We start from the raw sequence: 21271 nt of genomic DNA, 5'->3' as shown, positions 1-21271 counted from the left end.
GTGGAGGAAATACAATACGATATAAGAAAATAGAACATGTTTCGGGAGGTTTCATGAACAAGAGACGTACACACAAACAATAAGGTAAACATAAAAAATAATAATAACAAAAACAGTAAGGCATTTAAAGCAAATAGCATCGACATTTCAGAAAGACATTAAAATAAGAGATACTTTGATATATCAGCTAATAATTTTTTTTTTGCAGTTATTTGACTTAATTTTTTTTAAAGAGACAAAAAAACATTTGAAATCATTTATAAAACATTGGAAAGAGGGCTTCATTTTTCTCCCCTTACAACAGTGTATATGATATTTAGCCAGTAAAAAAAAAAGACATTAACCAAGAGAGAAACTGATTTGTCAATTGCGTCTATGTAAAAAAATTATACTTGAGATTTTTAATTTTGGGATGTCTTTCATTTTTAAAGACAGACAATTTCTAATTTCACGCCAAAAAGTTTGTGAGACAGGACACAATAGAAACATTATGATCAAGTGATTCCCCAGATTCATTATGAATGAATGAATGAATGAAGTTTATTCAATCATGACAACACAAAAACAACACAACACCAAAAAACATTGTGCACAGCATTGACATTTCACACAAAACCAATAATCATGTATTGAACAATGACTGAAAAGGCATAGGCAGAAGCAAACTTATAAAAGCCTATCCTAATGTACCAACTTTCTTTTTTTGGCTACCAACCTCCAGAAAACCAAAAAGACAATAGAAAAGCAAAGAAACAACAGAAAAGCAAAGAAACATTAACAGATAGTCAATCCCACTTATAAGCTTCAAAAATAGCTTTACAAACCATTTTCTTAAAAACCAAAAGAGAATGACATGTTTTTAAATGTATGTTGTCATCATTGCAGAATTTAACTTTAACACATCTCCTTTTCATACCCTTTTTAGCTTTTTGTACAGTACAATTGCAGACACCTCTAAGATTATACGGAGTCTCCTGAATTGAAAAAAAACCTCTGTATTGAGTCAGGGAGCATTTTTGATTTTGCTCTGAACATACAGGACTGTCTCAGAAAATTAGAATATTGTGATAAAGTTCTTTATTTTCTGTTGTGCAATTAAAAAAACAAAAATGTCATACATTCTGGATTCATTACAAATCAACTGAAATATTGCAAGCCTTTTATTATTTTAATGTTGCTGATTATGGTTTACAGTTTAAGATTAAGATTCCCAGAATATTCAAATTTTTTTAGATAGGATATTTGAGTTTTCTTAAGCTGTAAGCCATGATCAGCAATATTAAAATAATAAAAGACTTGCAATATTTCAGTTGATTTGTAATGAATCCAGAATGTATGACGTTTTTGTTTTTGTAATTGCATTACAGAAAATCACAATATTCTAATTTTCTGAGACAGTCCAGTAATTTGCATGATTTTATAATAAAACAAATCATAAAATTTAATAACATGAGAGTTTAGAAAAATTACAGAAAGCACAGGGGTCAACTTCAAATTTAAATATTTGTCTCAAAAATTCAACAGTTGGATACATTTTATTGATCAATTAAAAATGAGTTTCCTTGAATAATTGCATCGACATCAACGTCTTGAAAAAACCTCCCACTTCCGCCGGAGTCAGAGCGCACTGTGAACGCGAGATCAGCACAAGAGGATAAACCAATTCTCTCCGTAGTATCTACCTTGTATAAATACCTTCACTGCACGCTGCTACCTGTAAGTCTATAAGAGTGACTATGAAAGTTTAACTGTATACTTAACAATCATGCAAGTTACTTAATAATGTCTTTTCTGTGCTTTGACGCTGAGCAACTTGTTTTGGGGGTGGAGGTGGATCGGGCCCGGCTATGTGCTGGAAACCAAAAGAAAAGAAGATGCTTGCAGAGTACATGTGTGATTATGAAGGCACGGTGGATGTTTATGAAAGGGGGATGTGGGTTTGCATAAGGCCCCTCACATGTGCAATTGGTATGATTTTGTCAAGTGGTTTTAAAACTGTAATAACTGTGATGGGCTTGCTGCAGCCACGACATGGGTTTGCAGACAGACAATGACGTTGCCTTGTGCATCACACCGAAACTCGTTTGTTTATTAGAGTGGGCAAATTGTGTATTTTTCTTTTTTTTCTTTGCGAGTGTATGTTTTTTAATATGCTTGTCTGATATGTTTTAAGTCCGAGCTTTATGCTGCGTTCCATTTACCTCGGAAGTCGGAACTCGGACCTGGGAATGACGTCACAGCCGAGTTATCAGCGTTCCAGTTACAAAGTCGGAAAACAAGTTTGTAGTTCTCACGAAAAATGTGAAGTACACTATAGCAGCATATATATGCTGAACAATACTTGTATATGACTGATTTAGTGTGACCAAAACTAGAAAGAAGTGCTACGAATTATTACAGTCTCTCTTCTACTGTTTAAAACCGGGGCAGCCATATTGGAATGTAAACTCGGGGGTGGTGAAGACTCTCCCACTTTCCCAGTGGGAAATCCCACTTCGTGGGCGTTCCAGTTGAAAATTCCGACTAGGAACTGGGAAATTCCCACTTCCGAGGACAAATGGAACGCGGCATTAGATATACCCTGAAGCCTGATTTATGGTTCTGCATTACACCGACGCAGAGCCTACTCCATAGGCTCTGCGTCGGTGTAACGCGGCACCATAAATCAGCCTTGAGTCTGCACTAAGTATGATGTATTGTACACCCATATACTAATGTCTGTGAACAAGTAAAACCACCGTAAACAAACCCTTTGGCCTAATTCAGTTAACTTCAATAAGGTCAAGGGGCTGACCTAATAGGTTCAGGTGCTGTTGGAATAAAACACGGATAAGGGGTGATCAGGGGACTTCCTCCAAACAATTTAATTGAGAGAAGAAGAAGAAGAAAAAGACAACTTCAAGCTTATTTGTGAGGACTGTTTGTATCTCTATAAGTGACTGACACAAGTTAAGCCCTTGGTCTTTGCCATAATCCAGTCTGGCAGTTGAACGAAGGCCAGAAGACAAAGTTCAACAAGGTTGCACAAGGTGCTTTCTTGTCATATTTGGAATTTCCAGAGAAATTCTGCAGCAACAGTTATGCAATTAATAAAGCCACACTATATGTCAAATGAAATATAAGAGTAAGAGTAAAAATGCAGATATTATATCCATAGTATTATCAACGATTCCAGTGCTCTTAAAGGGAAAGTTCGGTTTTTTACAACCTGGACCTTATTTCTGGCATTTTTTATGGTTGTATACTCACCCAGAAAAGTTTGGTGTCATTTGGAGTCCTTCGGAAGATATTAGGGGGTCTTTTGCGAGCCGCTTCTCCATATAAGGGTAGTGAACGGGGCACAGCGGGACACAGACGATGCAGCGTCTAAATAACACATGATTGCCGCGAAACTCTTCATTTCTTTTATGAATCACTAGATCTGCTTCCAGGACCTGTTGTCTTCATCCGGGGCTGTCTGTGTAACAAATAAATCAGTTTGTAAACAAGACCTCTGAACTCATGACGTCATCTCTGTGCGCGCATCCCGGACAGGTTGAGTGAGCTCTTCAGCCGTATACTCTGGCTCAAAACGGTAAGGACGTCCATCACATTCAAAGTCGTCGTCCACAACCTCAGAATTTGACAAATATTCAGACATGTTTCAAATAACTATCAGTAAACTAACAGTAGTGAACTCCAGCTGTACACAGAGCTGTGTCTGGGATGCGCGCACAGAGATGACGTCATGAGTTCAGAGGTCTTGTTTACAAACTGATTTATTTGTTACACACAGCCCCGGATGTAGACAACAGGTCCTGGAAGCAGATCTAGTGATTCATAAAAGAAATTAACGAGTTTCGCAGCAATCATGTGTTATTTAGACGCTGCATCGTCTGTGTCCCGCTGTGCCCCGTTCACTACCGTTATATGGAGAAGCGGCTCGCAAAAAACCCCCTAATATCTTCCGAAGGACTCCAAATGACACCAAACTTGCCTGGGTGAGTATACGACCGTAAAAAATGCCAGAAATGAGGTCCAGGTTGTAAAAAACCGAACTTTCCCTTTTAAAAGCATTATGTGTGTAAAAACTTTTGTCCTTTGCTTGTCCTTTTTGTGTATAATGGATATTACAACAGTCATTGATCCAACAGTGTGAAGTCTTCGTATCCTTCTAGGCCTCCCATGATCTAACAAAACTCAAGATGTACTAAAATAAAACTGAGTAACATGAAAGAAAAGGTGGAGAAAGTCTAGGGAAAAACAAACAATAAATGTCAGTCAAAAGTGAAATGTTTTACTTTGTATATTTATCTTCTCTCCGCAGACCAGAATGAATGTGGGTGTGGCACACAGTGAGGTGAACCCAAACACTCGGGTGATGAACAGTCGAGGGATCTGGCTGACCTACGCGCTCGGTGTTGGAATCCTTCATATTGTGCTCCTGAGCATACCCTTCTTCAGTGTGCCTGTCGTGTGGACTCTAACAAACATCATACACAACTTTGTAAGTGTAATTTCCCCACCGTCCCCACTAGGAATGGACGATATTTTACCGTTCACGATAAACCGTCAAAAAAATTCCCCACGGTAAGAATTTGTATCTCACGGTAAAAACGATAAATTGAGGAAATGAGAAAGAAAGAAAGAAAGAAATGAGCCTGAAAGAAAGAAAGAAATGAGCCTGAAAGAAAGAAAGAAATGAGCCTGAAAGAAAGAAAGAAAGAAAGAAAGAAAGAAAGAAAGAAAGAAAGAAAGAAAGAAAGAAAGAAAGAAATGAGCCTGAAAGAAAGAAAAAGAAAGAAAGAAAGGAGCCAGAAAGAAAGAAAGAAAGAAAGAAATATTCCCGTTGATGACACTTTTTGTATTGGTATTTTTTTTATCGTTATTGGGATAAATGCCAGAAATTATCGTGATACATTTTTTTGTCCATACCGCCCATCCCTAGTCCGCGCTGTGGTCCAAGACAAACCAACTTAAAAGGCATTTTAGACGTAAGGTTTTTGGGATATTTTGAGTACTACAGATGGTTGTCAGCCCGTCGTGCATTAAATTCCACCACAGCTGTACTTATGTGGCCTTGATGAGGTTTGCTATTTTGGAGAGGGTGTCCTTGTGACAACCTTGATTTGTGAACTTTGTATAATTTCTCTACACCGTATAAGGCATGAACACAAAAGTGACCTTACATTGTTCTATGACTGGCTCGGATAAAGAAACAAAGTGGAGCATATGGGTGACATCATTGACTATGGCAAGCACAAAGCAATTTACTGGGGTTGTGTATCACAGCCAATACGGAAGGCTAATTACAGTAACAGCTAAGGTCAACAACTATAGCCTATTGTTTTCCACCACAATGCAGCAGCAGTGTGCTGATTATACCTTGGCTCTATGCAAGTGTTTTTAGTTGTATCAGTTTTCCTCTTGTAATGCAGGCTTTCCATCTATAGCTGAATGATTTGAAAAGGACCTGTTTTTTTCTGCTCTGGTCTTTAAGGACTTACTGCCCTGCATGTATTTGATGTTTCCCTGCTTCATCACTCCTGGCTCAAATTAAAAAGCGCATGACATACTTGTGCAGACCTTTTCTTGAACAAGTTGTCAGGAATCTATTCATTTAAATCAAATGTGTTGGAGCTGAAAAAGAAATAAAAATGTGCAGGGCAGTGGGTTTGAGGACCTGGACTGAAGAATGCTGATGAGAGGCATTGATGTCTTTTCCAACATGGTTTATCATGGGTCTATTTTAGAAAGCAGCCTTAGTGAAAACCCTGAGTATGTTAAACTGGCAATGAGGTTTACTATTTCAGATTTCAAGACAACTTGAACCCAAGAAAGATGGGTAACTAAAGCCTGTTTCAGAGATAACTCATACTTAGTCTATCACCATGGTAACCTATTCTGTGCACCTACCCTTGTCAGAAGCAGATTTTGTTCCATAAATCCAGAGTTCCTCTCTGTCTCCTCTCTTTCATTAAGCTGAAACTGTTTTACTTTTATTACACACTGTGGAGAAGTCTTTGAACAATTTTTTTATTGATTTGAAGATGCTGCATTGTATAGAATGAGTTGCTATGGAGAGCTAGGATTTTTTTTTCCAGCAGCAGTATTGCACCTACCGGTACATGAAAAATGAATTTTAGGTAGTGTGTGTGTGTGTGTGTGTGTGTGTGTGTGTGTGTGTGTGTGTGTGTGTGTGTGTGTGTGTGTGTGTGTGTGTGTGTGTGTGTGTGTGTGTGTGTGTGTGTGTGTGTGTGTGTGTGTGTGTGTGTGTGTGTGTGTGTGTGTGTGTGTGTGTGTGTGTGTGTGTGTGTGTGTGTGTGTGTGTGTGTGTGTGTGTGTGTGTGTGTGTGTGTGTGTGTGTGTAAGCGTAAGCAAGCATGCGCTACCAAATGTCACTCATGGTATATAACAGGTCATTGAATATTTGAATTACATTTTCACCCACTGTGAGGTTGTTGTTTTTTTTACCCCTTCACTGCTTCTTTTCCACAGAATGATGTGTTCTGATTCACTACATGATTGCAGTAAGAGCTCTAATTGTAGAAAAGAAAAGTAGGAAGAATTCTTCTATTTAGTTTACGTTGCCATGGTGAATCGCTGTATCAAAGCTCCATCGATGATGTGTTTTTACATCGCGGGTGCAGACACTTAACTCAGAGTTAACATACTCAGAGCTGGTTGAACTATTTACTCTAAACTGCTCATTTGAAACTGAAACTCTGGGTTCCTCAACCTAAGATTTTTTTCAACTCAGATTCAAGTTGTTATGATACAGAAATACTTGTGATACTGCTAGAACTTTCTGTATTTACTTACTCACACACCCTCTGATACCATGTAATCTTTAGAAATAGAATCTCAATTCTTATTTGTTGCTCTAAAATCAGCACAGAAAGTTGCCCAATGCTGCCTTGCAACTGGGTGTTTTGAGCACCACATGAAGAGGCAGTGGCATGATGTTGGTTAGAAAATGGATATCTAACATTAGTATTATGTTGGCAATTGGTCCTTATAAGATGGGGAAAACTGACATGTTCATTATGCAAAGCTGCTGTTTCCAGAGGTGGTACTAATTCAATTAGAGACGTTTCCAAAAGAAACCCACAACTAACAGAATGCTAGAAATGGATTGACCTAGTTGACCGACCCATGCCAGTTGTTTTTCACTGTGTAAATGATCTGGAGCCAAAGCACAGCCTTTCAGGTCGGAAAAATCCATCTCTGAAACCACTCTCACCAAAATGACAAAACGCCCAAATGTGTTCAAAATATAAATGGCTTTTTAAGTTTACATATTTGTGGTTGCACGTTCTAATTAATGGACTGCTTAATGTCATCTAAAAATCTTTAATTAGTAAATTTAAAATGAAAATTCTAATTTACAAAAATACTGTCATCGGATCAGTTCTTTGTATCGGTGAATACTCAAAGTTCAAGTATCAGAAAGTGGGAAAAAGAATGGTATCAGAACACCTCTGAGATGGAATCCATTCTGAAATGGGCCCCTGGTTTGATAGCGGGTCATAATTCTACCCAAGATTTTTGTGCTAATTTCTTCATAGTTCATTTATCAAGCTTTTGCTAAGTAGGACATACACCAGGCTGGAAGCATTTAGCTTCTTGGTACAAACAATGTCGTAGCAACCCATGCGATAGTTTTTAACACATCAAAGTGTAAAGTAAAGACGGACATTGGTGAAACACCCAGGGACTGAACATAATGTGAATTTACCTGAATAAAATGGTCAAAGATAAATATTCTGGCCTGTCAACATTGCTTTCTCTACATTGAGAACATGTCCGAAATTGTCACTATTTTGCAATGACTTGAATGTGTTTTGACATCCAGCTCAAAATGTTTTGAAGTTAAATGATGGTAATGTATGGGTTTTGTTTCATACATGCTTTAATTACTGCTCTGTGCTTTTTTGCAGGGAATGTATGTTTTTATGCATGCGGTAAAAGGTACACCTTTTGAGACCCCCGACCAAGGAAAAGCCAGGCTTCTTACTCACTGGGAACAACTTGATTACGGCGTGCAGTTCACCTCATCCCGAAAGTTCTTCACCATTTCTCCAATCATTCTGTATGTGGTAGTACTCAGTCCTGACATTAATGCTACGAAATCATGAAAACTGAAAATAATGCAATTGATGTACTGGCTAATGTTCAACTCGTTTTGTCTAGTTAGTTATTTTAGAGGGATCTTTTTTTTCCTTCCTTTTTCAATGAATTTCTAATAATTTTATTGTTTCACTTTTTTGCAGATACTTCCTTGCAAGTTTCTACACAAAGTACGACACAGCACACTTTGTCATCAATACTGCGTCACTTTTAAGCGTCCTGATCCCCAAGCTGCCACAGCTGCATGGAGTGAGAATTTTTGGCATCAACAAGTATTAAGCTAGCGTCAGAGCTGTGCCTCAGCAGTAGAAGCTCATTTCTGAGTAATCTGCACAGCTGAATTGTGTACCAAGTCTGTATAAGGGCGATTGTTTAGATATTCAGGTTTTCACACACACATACACACACACACACACAAAAGGCAGAAGTTTGATTGACGGAATGCCATATGCATTAATAAGTTATGTGAATATTTAATTTTTTTTTTCCTTTTGCCACATAGACCTGGGCTGGCCTAGGCATTGAGGCTTTCCGTTGAGCTTAACTTTTTTCATTTTTTTTTCCTTTTCTTGCCCTCTATTCACACACTGACACAAATTATAAGTATTGTAGTACAAGGGTGTTCCAATGTGTTTTTTCAACTATGTTTACTTTATAAAAGGTAGGAGCCCGTGGCTCAGTTTTTATTGGTACACTCTCATTTTGTAATTTCTGTGAAGAGTAGAATCACTTTTTGCATGATTTCCTTGACTTATGAATTATGTCCTTTATAATTCAATGAAGATGGAACATCCTTGTGTCGTTGTACAGTTTATGTGAATGTATGTCATTTGAGTAGTAATATGACGTTGTTGTGAGGCTGATTGTTTACTTATGGTGGAGTGGAAGGGTCTACAGTGTCTTTGTGATAAACTTAGTCGTGTAGCTGCCCTCTTTAGATGACGACTCTGCTATAATCAAGGCAGCTAGTCCTGCTTTGTTTGGCCATAGTCCATATAGTGATGACATTTGTTGTTCTTAATCTTATTAAAATGTTTTGTGTACTCCACTTGCTCTTTTTACAGCTTGTGATGGATTGAGTCTCTTCATATTGTCTATTCACAATTCCTGGATGCAAGTTGCTTAAATTTGCCCCCCCCCCCCCCCCCCAAACAGTGGATAGCTGTCATTTAGTCTGAAATACCACTGACAGATCAAGGGTTCGAGGGGAGAAAAAAAATCATTTTAAACGTGGCACGCGAGTTAAGAGTTGATACACTCCAGACATAATTTAAAAAAAATGACACCAATGACACCATCCTGTAGTTCTGAAAGTATTACACTTGCAGTCCTTTCAAAGAATTTATTATTGGATCTTAAATTTTCCCACAAAACAATGTAAGAATGGGAGCCCAAGTTGTCAACAAGAACTCTGAACTGTCCACATAAATGGACATCCATATAATAAAATAGTGCAGCAAGATGAACCATTTTTCTAAACTGCACACACTTAAAGCAAGAGATCCAACAATTTAAACTTTCCTGTCCTTCTGTAAAATACATTTATATCCTGGTACATATTTGATATTGAAACATGCACTTAGTATTTAATCCAACTAAATTACATTTTTGATGGGGGTATCCGCACTGTTAAGATCTTCACACTGCTTTCTCAAGACTCCTCTGTAAACCTCAAAACGATGGTTCAGATCTTTTTGGGAGTGAATTTTAAACTTGGTCCCTAATGCTCCGTCAGCTGAGGCACTTCCATAGAACACCCGGCCGATCCGGGAATGAACCAGCGCCATGGTGCACATAACGCAAGGTTCTCTGGTCACATAAAGGTCATACCCGGTGCATATGTACGGCCGAGTTCCTGCCTCTGAATCCGAGACTTTTTGAGATGGATTTGAGTCGGACAAAGAAAACCTACAATCACTGTAACTGTCAAAGCAATAACATCCACCGCCCTGGCTCCGAGCCACGAGGTCAATGCAGACCATAACTGCATGATGTAGAGGGTGGTGACCTCTACAGTCATGGCCAACCGCTACGATCCTCTCCTCCTCAGGATCAACGATGACGGCCCCGACGGCCTCCATGCCTAACTTCATTGCAGCTATTCCAGCAGTCAAAGCGGACGTCATGTACATGTGCATCGTTGCTTTTTGACGCGGGGTGAAGAGTTCTCCTCGCAGGGCAACTGTCACCTGTTTGTCCTCATGAAATGACGTGGCCCAATGTTGGCTCGCGAGTTCAAACTGTGGTCGGGTCAACGGGGGTCGTGCAGGAATCTTAACCACAAAAGGCTCACCTAATCCTTCCCATTTAGCTCCATCCGAGGACAGCAGAGAGTCGATGCTGACCAGTTTCACGTCCGGGGCCTCACTGACGAGGCACACGAGGACCTCTAAAGGGTGAGAGCTGCCCTTCTCCCTGCAGGCCCTCACCCTTTTGAGATGCGGAAGGCCATTCAAAGGGTAGAGGCCATTAAGTTCTCTGATAAGTCGAGACGTCTCTTTTTTGTTGATAATGGGTGCAGCAAATGCTTCCACTAGCTCCACGTCTTGTGACTGCTCATCTGATAGGACAGGATAAGCGACCCAGGAGTCGGCATCGCACAGCGACCCTTTCCAGCGTTTCATCTGTGGCTCCATTGTTTTGGTGTCCTCCTGTCAGCAGATTCGCAGGACAGAGCACATGATGAGAAACCTTTCAATTGTTCTGAACAGAGAACAAAATACGCAAGTCTTTACCGAAGACACATTTACGTTCCATTTACTTCAATACATTTCTAAACAAATGTGGAAGATGAGTTACATTTTAGGAGATGACATTGAACTTGAAAGAAACCCTACTTGATTTCTGGTAGCTAATTATTTAGCCATAAAAGAATACTGCAAATTGGTACTTTTGAATTTTGATTTAACAAAGAAAAATGCATTTACAATGTAATGATATACTTGTCAGTGCACCCTGGTGGAAAAACCATGCATGACAATACTTTATCTCATATGCCTTTAGCCATCTTTATTGCAGTTTTTGTACATATGTATTAATCTTGCCAACGCCCTAACATCAGGGGTCAGATGCATTAAACATTGTGGTTTCATGACAAGACTGTATGAACAAAGGCAAAGTCATTATTTTGACCAGATTTATAAAGCTATATGTATATTTCTTTTGATTACAAAAAAAAAAAAGGTTTTAATCATTGCCAAACAACTTGTGCATCAGCCTAATTTCTGTTCTTCCTGTCAGTATTATTGGATGCAGACTCTCTCCTACTAAGTTATTTGCATTTTAAACATTATGCAAAATTTTGCACCACAACTAAACCGGTGTGACGAACAAACCAACGGCAAAGAAACGGCACGATAAAACTTGAAAGTGAAAAAGAGAAACAGATAGACCTTTTACAATATACATAACAAAATAACCTTTGAGTGGTTAAAAGAGAGAAACAATTGCATTATAGAAGAATGTGCAAAAACAAGAAAGTAGAGCAGCTCACATTGAAAGAGCTGCAGGGCTGCAGATGAAGCACCAGCAACCCCTTTTTCTGCAGGAGATAAACAGTGTAAACTGGGTCATACATCCTTGCATGGAGGTAAGGAGGGAAAAAAACAGATGTAGAGATGGAGTACAGTATCTTTAAATCAGAGATTTCTACATTGGTAGTGCAACTGTCCGTTTTGTTTTTTGCTGCATATTCTGTTAAAGCAAATCCAAAAAATTATTACTGTTGTGTAAGTATTGTATTGATGAGACATGCAGTTATATGTGAATACATTTCAAATTCAGTTAACGTTACACAGAAAACATGCCTATTAGTTTCACAAATGCAAACCGTTTTTTTCTTATCAAAGTAAGACATTTAAAGATGTTATCATTGGCTCAGATTATTTGTTCTGGATATCTTATCACAGAGGCCAGTCCTCACTGCATCTTTCAGGGATAATGGGGAACAACAATAATAAATCAATATATTGTGTAATATATACACATATATAAATAATGGATTACATTTTTCATTAACTTTGCAGACTGGTTGATATATTGATTGGCCTCTTAAGTGGTTTATGAATTTGAATTATGAACAAATATAATTCTGAAATACAACTTCATAAATCAGTCCTCTGAAAATTGTTTTTATACATTTTGGTATCATTTGTAAATGAGTTAAAATGGTCAGATCACGTCTTTCCTCACTTTCTCCCCAACATGAGCTTTGTCTTCATAACTTTGGGCACGTGTCTTATGGTGAGTGACACTCTGGTGCCCCGGGTCAGCGTCTCCCCCAGCGCAGCCCCTGTAGCAGGCAGGTTTACCACCTTGTCCGTTAGCGTGTCCTGTGTAGAGCCGTTAATGCCATGAAGAAGGCGCTGGTACATTTCATCCTGCAGGATCAGAAGACTGCGTGGCTTCAGCAGCAGAGACAATAGGTATCGGTTCTCCTCCGTCTGCGGGGCTTCTCCATCCAGGCTGCTGAGAGGTCTGTAGAAGTCGAGCAGGGTGTGAGAGCCCAGGCTGATGGTGGTGACGGTAGGCTGGTACAGCGGGCCGTCTTCATGAGGCATAATCCCTTCGCCTTCTTTATACTCATTCACCAGCACGTGATTGGCCGTTTTCCCACTGAATGCACCAAGAGACGATATTTTCTCACAGTATGTGTGGAGCCAGTCGGGGATCTTCTCTGCCAACATACCTTTGGGATGTGGTAACCCTCCCCAGTTCTGAAGCCTTCTACCCGACAGCTGGGTCCATTTAGTTTTTGGAGCCTTATAGACATTTTGAAGAAGAAAGGATTCCTCGTCTTCTGATATGAAATCTGGGATGTAATACACTGTCTGTGGGGCATCACGCACGACAAACTGCTTCAGTTCTTCCAAAATACAAGACGGGTGTTCCATGTCTCCTTTAGAAAAGTTAACATGAAATCCTTATTAAAACCCAAGAGAATGAAAGAGGGGAAAATGTAACCTCAGTTCCATAAAAGTTGATATGCTGGGAACAGTTTAATACACTAATATTCTATTCACAATATAACATAGGAAACATATAAAATGTTGAAATGATAGACATTTTTTAATTTCATGAAAAATATCTCATTTGGAATTGACGACACTAAGATAAAAAGCTGGAACGTAGGCAGAAAAGACTTACTAAAAAGGTAACACCTGGACAAACACATAGAAACTAATGAAGTTAACTGGCAACAAGTGAAAGACATGTTTGGGGTTACATTTTGTGTATCTCAGAAAGATAAACGAGTCTCTCAGAACATTATTTGATGTCCCGCAATCCGTGAAAAAGTCAAATTGTGAAACTATTTCAGATTAAGATTTTACAGGGTTGAAGGGCTAAACATCTCACCATCATATCATCAAAGGATTCAAATAATCTGGAGAAATCTCTGTGTGCAGGCACAATGCATGGCAATTAATACGATTTTATCAATACCACTGCCATTTTTGATTCTGCCAATCAATCTGGTTTTTTTTTATCCCCCCCAATTCAATATATTATTTCTACAAAAAAAAGGGATACCTGCACAGGTTTTTAGCAGCAATGCAACTGTGTTTCACTGTCTCAAACTTAAAAAACAATACTGCTAACAGGTCACGAGTCTGGCACTACATTGGTGCATGTCAAAATAATGTCTTGTTGCATACTTGCTAGGTACATTTTTAACAACTGCTGACATCAATAATGCTTTTATGTTTAGAGGCATATGATTCTGATTCTTCATGAAATTTGAAACCAGCTTTTCATGCTCACTGCTACAGGGGACAATGTCAAAAACCAATTTTGGATGCCCAATATATTTGGGTCCTTAATGCACTGAATGCAATGATGCAATGAACATGATCCAGACACACTGCTGTTCTCTCTGAGCCAAAGCTCATTTAAAATGGACTGAAATGGAAAAGTGGCCACTGGTTAGACAAATTGAAATGTTAAGACTTTTTTTGTAAACCATTAATGCTTTTTCCACCAGACTAAAGAAGAGAGAGGTCGTCCTGGTGTTATCAGTTCAAAAGGCTGCATCAATTATGTTGTAGCAGTGCATTAGTGCTTACGCAATGGGCAGCTTGCACTTCTAAAGAGGACACACTGATGCTGAAAGGTTTATGTAGGTTTAAGAGCAACATATCCTTCCATGCATACATCGTTTTCAGGGATTACCTTGGATCTTCAGCAGGACAATACTAAACCACACGCTACATCTGTTACCAAAGCATCACTTTCATAGAAGAGTCTGGGTCCTGAACTGACATGCCTACAGTCCAGACCTTTCACCAACTGAAAAGATGTGGTACATCATGAAGCAGAAATAAAACAAAGAAGTTCCTGGATGAAATTCCATGTCAAAACTCAAGCAAATGGTTTCATGAGATCCCAGATGTACATGCAATATTACAAAAAAAAAAAAACAGAGAGGATGCTACACTCACAAACAACACCACTCCCAACCTTTTTGAGTCACCCCTTGCTGACATCAAACTCAAAATTACCTTTTTTTTGTAATAAAGTACCATGGATATCTACAAACCACTTATGAAATTGCAGGTTTTTAAAATATAAAGAGAAATTATGAATTTGCCAGACTTGTTACATCTATTACAGTAATTCTCGCACAATCAAATAGAGAAAAACTATAACATTTAATAATTGGGGACATTTTAAATAAATAAACCCTCCAGCACCTTAATTACACGAATCTCCACACCCTTTCATAGTGGGAGCTTTAACTGTCCTCAGAACTTACAGGTCACATCTAAAATTAGGTCTGTAGGTGAATGGCAAACACCTGGCATCAGTTAAAATGATTCTGATTAAAACCAGAGAACATTCAGCTGCTGTTGTAGTATTTACTTGAATATCAGGGGTCGTATTCTGGGCCAGGGGTACATGTCAAGAAAGATGTGGAAAAAGAAAAGCTCTTAATAGTCAGATATTTAGGCACAAAACTGCCCTCTTGAAAAAAGATGATAATGAAGAGGACTGTCACATAAGCCCAAAGCACATATCAATATCAACTAAGACATGGCTTCGGAAAATAAATAAAGACTTGAAATGACCAGGTCTACACCCAGACCTCAATCACATCGAGAGTATGGAATTACTTCTTCTTCTTTTTTTTGTTATTAATTCAAAAATCCAAATATAGGAGATCCCTTCACAATTTCACGGAACAATATGAAGTTAGTTAATTTAATAAAATGTCCCCAGTAATTAAATATTTCAGTTTTTTTCCTCTGGACTTCTGTTTGATTGAGTATTGTTTAAAGATGTAACAATATGCTTATTTATGTTGTAATGTCTATCTTTATATTTTAAAGTAAGATAAGACTTTAAATACATTTCTTCAGTTTAAACATTCAATATGTTTATTTTTGATACAACATGGGTTGTATTCTTATTTTATTCACATTTTACAGAGTCCCAACTTTTTTGAAAACGGGTTATAAAACAAGCAGCAGTGACCAAAGGCACCACAGACGTGTTTTATAATGTTCAGATATTTTAGAAACGTTGAAAACATATATTGAAATGTGTACATTATCTAATAAACTATTTAAGTCAGACGGGGACACTGATGGGACACTGTGTAGGCAGTACGTTAGGCCATCTTTTAATACACTGCCTGGAACATATACTGTACATATACACTAAAAAGTATAAATCTGACAGTGAAACGCGAGGAGAGTTTACAGAAACCTGAAACAAATTTTACCTCTGAACGTTTTCCTGTTTTTAAAAATACTACATTCGACATCTGTGAAATTACCATCAAAAACACATACATATATTTTAGCTTTAAACAAACAAAAATAAGCCTTATTTACCTCTTAAATAGTCGTATTTGCTTCTCTCGTTATCAATATTGTGTTAAAAAACGATTCAAACTCTCAACTCCACACCTCACCTCTTGTGCAGCTAACTAAAATGCCCCTACCAAAACGGCACTGATATTTTAAAGGCCCCATGCAATATTATTTTTCAGCGACATTTTCAAATATTGACTACTCAAAATTATGATGGTAAATTTTGAGATAAATTATTTTTGAAATATTTTTCCACCATTTATTCGCAGCTTTACACTTGTTAACTGGTCTTTTAGGTCACCAACTTTAGAGATGGACGGACGTATTTATATGTAACGCAGACCGAAGAAATCGGAACAAGAAGAAAACGAAGTAAATTTAAGACGTTTTTGTGAAATCAAAGGGCTTTATACGTTTTCTGGGTGGATGGTTCCTTTATAATCTATTCGCATCTCTATAATTTGGTCTTTTTTCTGATGTAGTTATAGTTTAATCGTAAGTGAGATGAAGTCACCTTGATGTGTTGCATATTTGAAACACTGTTGTAGAGATAACATGTTCCATAAAAGAATAAAGACCCTGCAGCATTTACTGCAGTATAAGAACTCTGCCCCCCTGTCCAGGAAAGCCTTTAGTTCCAGACTAGTTTTAGGCATAGAGACGAGCTGTGATGACACTGGAGCTGCTGTGTTGGAGGAGAATGGTTTCATACTTGGAGAGTCCCTGCATTCACAGAAAGAGGTACATTTGAGGTGGGTGTCGCCTGAATTCACATAACTTGTTAATTGTTACTGTTTGAAGTTTCCTTTTTTTTTTATATATCTTTTTATTAAATAATAATTTTCACAATTCACATTTTCACATGCATGATTTCTATTATACCCACATTCCTACCCTCCCCATAATTACCCTAGGGGGAAAAAAAAAAAAACATACATTAAGGGAGAACAAAATTAAATAAATATTTAAAATAAAATAAATAAATAAATAAATATATAATGGCAGCAACAGCGATATCAAACTATATATATATATCCATACATACATACAAACATACATACATATAAGGCACAAGTTCGAAAATAAAGATACTCATTAGTCCCCTTTGGAAAAATTATCCAGTTTTGAGAATAATGGGAACCAAAATTCTTGAAAAATATGAGCACGGTTGTACTTTTCTAAAGTTAATTTTTCAAATGGTAAAAAAACTGAAATTTGATCCAAAAAAAACTTGAAAGTTGGAGGGGAATCATCTTTCCAAAGTAAAAGTATGCATTTCTTAGCGAAGTATGTGATCATAATTAATATCCTGCTTTTTTTCCGGTCTAACTGAAGATCCAGTGTGTCATATACAAAGTTTCCTTTTTTGATGTATTCACCCCTCTCTTGATATCTGTAGGACTGGTGGCATAATCCCAACTGTAGCACAGCAGCTCCACAGAGAAAACATAGAGCGTGTGGTACAGGAAGCACTGGAAAGAAGTGGCGTGACCCCTAACCAGCTCTCAGCCGTGGCCACCACAGTGAAGCCGGGCCTGGCCCTTAGCTTAGGCATCGGTCTGGACTTCAGCAAGAGGTTTGTGAAGGAGCACAACAAGCCGTTCATCCCCATCCACCATATGGAGGCGCATGCCCTCACTGCCAGGATGCTCCAGCCCATCTCCTTCCCATTCCTGGTTCTGCTCATATCTGGTGGTCACTCACTTCTCGCTGTGGCTCAGGGAGTTGATGACTTTCTGCTTTTGGGTCACGCGTTGGATGAAGCTCCCGGGGATACACTAGATAAAGTAAGATCATTTGATTTTTGTGGCAGGTCCTAATATTGTGGTTGAAAAATAAATCAAAAATACTGTTTTGCGGATTGACAGGTAGCCAGACGCCTGTCCCTCACAAAACATCCACGGTGCTCTACGATGAGTGGAGGACAAGCCATAGAGCTTCTTGCAAAGGATGGCGATAGGACAAGGTTCCCTTTCAAGACACCCATGGGACAAACATATGACTGCTGCTTTTCTTTTGCTGGCCTGCGCAACCAAATTACACAAACAATAATGAAAAAAGAGGCTGAGGAAGGTATGTAAATACTCAGAGATTCATGTCTTTTGTAACCATTAAGCAAGTTATCCACAACTGTCCTTTTCAGGTGTAGAACAGGGTACACTGTTGCAGTGTACAAATGACATTGCAGCAGCTACACAACACACAGTTGCTTGTCATCTTGCAAAGCGCACACATCGTGCCATCCTGTTCTGTAAGGCGAACAGCCTGCTGCCATCAGATAGTCCCACCTTGGTGAGTACATGTGTATTAATGCTTACGTATACCCTAGTGCATTACAATCTGAGTTAGTTTTCAGTATTGAAGCAAAAGCTGGAAGAAATTTAACACATTCCTCTGCAGAGGATGGGTCCATCTCTGGTATTAGTTGGTTTCCTGACACAGATGATTTGCTTCAGGGCCAGTTTTGATCATATATAATGTATTATATTTCAATTTTGCCTCGGTCTTTCTACAACATTATTCCAGGTGCAACAAGTTGTGCATATTAGATGAGTCTTGCTGCATGGCTCACTTCATGTTCAATTCAGTTCACAGACATTTGAACAATTCAGGCATGTTCAACACTCAGGAACACATCCCACACAGGAATTCAGAGTGCCTCGTTCCCTGAATGACGGCCCAGATAGGGCAAAATAAGCCTAAACTATGAGGCTACCAACATTATCTTTTGCAGTAAGGATAAATTTGTTATGGTGGAATGAAAATGTTATTTTATTTTTTGTCAAACTAAACCAAAAATGTTTATTTTGTCTCATTCATTTATTCAAAACAAAACAAATAAAACTCTAATTGTATTAGTGGTAATGTTATTAGGTTCATATACAACACTGCTGCTTGGTGTTTTTCCTGATGTTGGACCTTATGGCCAACATTAAAATGATCTTACGTGAGAGAAGTGTTAAGATAAGATAAGATAAGAAATCCTTTAATAGTCCCACAGAGGGGAAATTTGCAGATTACAGCAGCAAAGGGGATAGTGCAAAAAAGAAGAGGCATCAATATCACACAGCAATAATAAAACACTATAAACAGTATATACAATAATAATAATAATAAGAAGGAGAATAAAAATAAATAATAAGAAATACTAGTATGTAAAAAATAACAGATGGATATTTACAGATGTTATTTACATAATTGCACGTTGCAGAGAATGATATTGCACATTATTTTCCGGTTTGTATATTTATTGTCAGGTTGTATGTGGTCTACTGTTTGCACCACAGAAATGATTCTGGTCCCAACAGCGACTTCAGACGATCTCACACCTTTTTTAGTCTACCACTCCTGAGGAGGGTATCACTGTTCCTGTCTCCATGTGTACACAATCTGTCTCACTGTTGACTGATGCTGACTAAACTTGTACCAGTTGTTACCTTTTCCAGATAGATGAGTCTGTGCAACTTCTTTTTTTGAGGCCTTCAGAAATCTCTGTTTGTAGATGCGATTATTCAATCTCACAGTCATGTTGGAACGATCAAACATTAAGATACAGTTCTTTTAAAAAACACACACACACACACACACACACACACACACACACACACACACACACACACACACACACACACACACACACACCTCATTGTTACTAAATACATTTAAAATAAATACCCAACTCATTACATTTTCAAGTTACTTGCTGATTCTAGATTCACAGATGTGCAATGCTAGGTCATTTTCCTCTGTGTATCAATGAACAAATGCAATTTTTTGGGGCAGTTTCCATAGCAGAACATGCGAAGGACCATGTGTGCTGGGTTCATGGTTTTGTTCTTTTATTTTAATAAAACCGCTGAAACTTCCTTCACCACAGACGAATTGAGATTTAAAATCATGGTACCGGCCTGACTGACTAACTGTTGTTGGGCTATAATACTTGATCAATCATCCAAACTAATGATTATACCCTGCCATGCTGACCTATTATATCCTGACTGCAGGAAAGAAAGAAAGAACGAAAGAAAGAAAGAAAGAAAGAAAGAAAGAAAGAAAGAAAGAAAGAAAGAAAGAAAGAAAGAAAGAAAGAAAGAAAGAAAGAAAGAAAGAAAGAAAGAAAGAAAGAAAGAAAGAAAAGCTCATACAGTTTTGTCCTGTAGATGGCACTGTTTGTCTGAGTTATCAGACAAACAGTTACAAGCAAACGATGTAATTGTACCTTCTGGAATTATTGCTTAACTACACAAACTGCTCCTTACAGTAGTCTGATCATAACGTTTGTACGTGTGGATTCAGTCAATAACTGTTTTCTAGGTGGTGTCTGGAGGAGTTGCAAGCAACCAGTATATCCGTAAGACTTTAACGATCATCACCGAGGAGACAGGACTGCAGCTGGTCTGTCCTCCAGCTAAATTCTGCACCGACAATGGTGTAATGATTGCGTGGTACGTACGTTTGCACACTAGCCACGATTATCAGAGCTTTAACAAAGGATCCAATTCCTTTTTTGAAGTATCTTTTCCATTCCCAACACAGGAATGGTGTTGAGCGTCTCAGAGAAGGAAAAGGGATACTTTCTCCAGATGTGAATGTCTGCTATGAACCAAAGTGAGATTATAAGAAGTGAAATGTTGTGCTTAAACATCTCAGTAGTCACATTTGGCACGCAAAACAACGTTGATCTGGTTATTTGACTCACATAAATCCCCATTTTGCAGGTCACCACTGGGCGTGGACATCACAACGGAGGTGAAAGCTGCAGCGATCAGGTTGCCATCAGTCAAGATAAAAATCCCCAACTGACAGATGTTTAGATTTTTAATGATCATTGTGTACCATGTAGGCTACTTACAGAGGTGTATGTTGAAAACTAATTTCACTGATATTTATTTATAAATGGATTTTCTGTAATGTCTATGAATGTTGTCTATTTATTTTGTCATAGAAAAAGGTCAATCCAAACAATATGCTTACGATCATGTATTTATTAGGTGCATTGGTTTGAATATCAGTAATGTTTCAAAATGTCAGTATCTCATTTAAAATGCGGAGGAGTAAAAATACGGTACATCTCAAAATCTTCCAACATTAAATACAATAAAAACCTGGTCAGTGCAGTTAAATGAGTGAGTTGTATAAATAAAAAAGCACAGTGGAAGTTTTCAGCTTATATTTAAGAGCAGAATATAGTAGAGAGCAGACATCCCATAAACCTCGGTCCAGCTCTTTTGGAGGATGTTTATTTTTCACTGGGACACTTTCATTTATTTCAGACCAGGGCGTTTTTTGACTCAGCTTTATTTTAAAAATGAAAAAGCATTTCTGCTTATACATTTTCATTTAAATTTGAC

The 21271-nt window shown here is 38.1% G+C and overlaps 3 protein-coding genes across 9 annotated transcripts; 2 read left to right on the top strand and 1 right to left on the bottom strand.

Annotated features, from left to right (window-relative positions):
• The first annotated feature begins 1626 nt into the window (after positions 1 to 1626).
• ormdl1 (ORMDL sphingolipid biosynthesis regulator 1) lies at positions 1627 to 9157 on the top strand. The gene is made up of 4 exons (XM_061723858.1): positions 1627 to 1716; positions 4307 to 4486; positions 7920 to 8071; positions 8253 to 9157. Exons 2-4 carry the CDS (start codon positions 4313 to 4315, stop codon positions 8386 to 8388), a joined length of 462 nt encoding a protein of 153 aa, XP_061579842.1. The 5' UTR covers positions 1627 to 1716; positions 4307 to 4312; the 3' UTR covers positions 8389 to 9157.
• A 277-nt stretch (positions 9158 to 9434) lies between these two features.
• On the bottom strand, positions 9435 to 16032 carry adat3 (adenosine deaminase tRNA specific 3). Of its 6 annotated transcripts, XM_061723856.1 has the most exons (4): positions 15942 to 16032; positions 12301 to 13006; positions 11603 to 11650; positions 10591 to 10760 (listed from the first exon to the last, which is right to left on the bottom strand). In XM_061723856.1, the coding sequence occupies exons 2-4, from the start codon at positions 12999 to 13001 to the stop codon at positions 10730 to 10732; spliced, it is 780 nt and encodes a 259-aa protein (XP_061579840.1). In that variant the 5' UTR covers positions 13002 to 13006; positions 15942 to 16032; the 3' UTR covers positions 10591 to 10729. The 6 variants fall into 6 exon arrangements, with proteins under 6 accessions (XP_061579836.1, XP_061579839.1, XP_061579837.1 ...); XM_061723852.1 differs by lacking the exon at positions 12301 to 13006 and having other exon boundaries at positions 9435 to 10760; positions 15942 to 16029; XM_061723855.1 differs by lacking the exons at positions 12301 to 13006; positions 15942 to 16032 and adding an exon at positions 14278 to 15176 and having other exon boundaries at positions 9435 to 10760.
• A 232-nt stretch (positions 16033 to 16264) lies between these two features.
• osgepl1 (O-sialoglycoprotein endopeptidase-like 1) lies at positions 16265 to 20835 on the top strand. Of its 2 annotated transcripts, none has more exons than XM_061723849.1 (7): positions 16265 to 16672; positions 17320 to 17707; positions 17789 to 17993; positions 18064 to 18212; positions 20235 to 20365; positions 20457 to 20528; positions 20639 to 20835. In XM_061723849.1, the coding sequence occupies exons 1-7, from the start codon at positions 16476 to 16478 to the stop codon at positions 20721 to 20723; spliced, it is 1227 nt and encodes a 408-aa protein (XP_061579833.1). In that variant the 5' UTR covers positions 16265 to 16475; the 3' UTR covers positions 20724 to 20835. The 2 variants fall into 2 exon arrangements, with proteins under 2 accessions (XP_061579833.1, XP_061579834.1); XM_061723850.1 differs by having other exon boundaries at positions 16563 to 16661.
• Positions 20836 to 21271: the final 436 nt, after the last annotated feature.

Source organism: Cololabis saira, chromosome 6 (assembly GCF_033807715.1).
Source record: "Cololabis saira isolate AMF1-May2022 chromosome 6, fColSai1.1, whole genome shotgun sequence".
NCBI lineage: Eukaryota > Metazoa > Chordata > Actinopteri > Beloniformes > Belonidae > Cololabis > Cololabis saira.
The sequence above is the reverse complement of the archived record's forward strand: the minus strand, read 5'-3'. Positions and strand labels throughout refer to the sequence as shown.

Bases quoted from the DNA above. Each gene is read 5' to 3' on its own strand.
- adat3 (XM_061723851.1), bottom strand. From the start codon at position 11,686: ATGTATGACCCAGTTTACACTGTTTATCTCCTGCAGAAAAAGGGGTTG. The intron at 10,761-11,602 runs GTGAGCTGCTCT...ATCTGCTGACAG, and splicing joins AGCCCTGCAGCTCTTTCAAT to GAGGACACCAAAACAATGGA.
- ormdl1 (XM_061723858.1), top strand. From the start codon at position 4,313: ATGAATGTGGGTGTGGCACACAGTGAGGTGAACCCAAACACTCGGGTG. The intron at 4,487-7,919 runs GTAAGTGTAATT...GCTTTTTTGCAG, and splicing joins CAAACATCATACACAACTTT to GGAATGTATGTTTTTATGCA. The intron at 8,072-8,252 runs GTATGTGGTAGT...ACTTTTTTGCAG, and splicing joins ACCATTTCTCCAATCATTCT to ATACTTCCTTGCAAGTTTCT.
- osgepl1 (XM_061723849.1), top strand. From the start codon at position 16,476: ATGTTCCATAAAAGAATAAAGACCCTGCAGCATTTACTGCAGTATAAG. The intron at 18,213-20,234 runs GTGAGTACATGT...ACTGTTTTCTAG, and splicing joins CATCAGATAGTCCCACCTTG to GTGGTGTCTGGAGGAGTTGC. The intron at 20,366-20,456 runs GTACGTACGTTT...TTCCCAACACAG, and splicing joins AATGGTGTAATGATTGCGTG to GAATGGTGTTGAGCGTCTCA.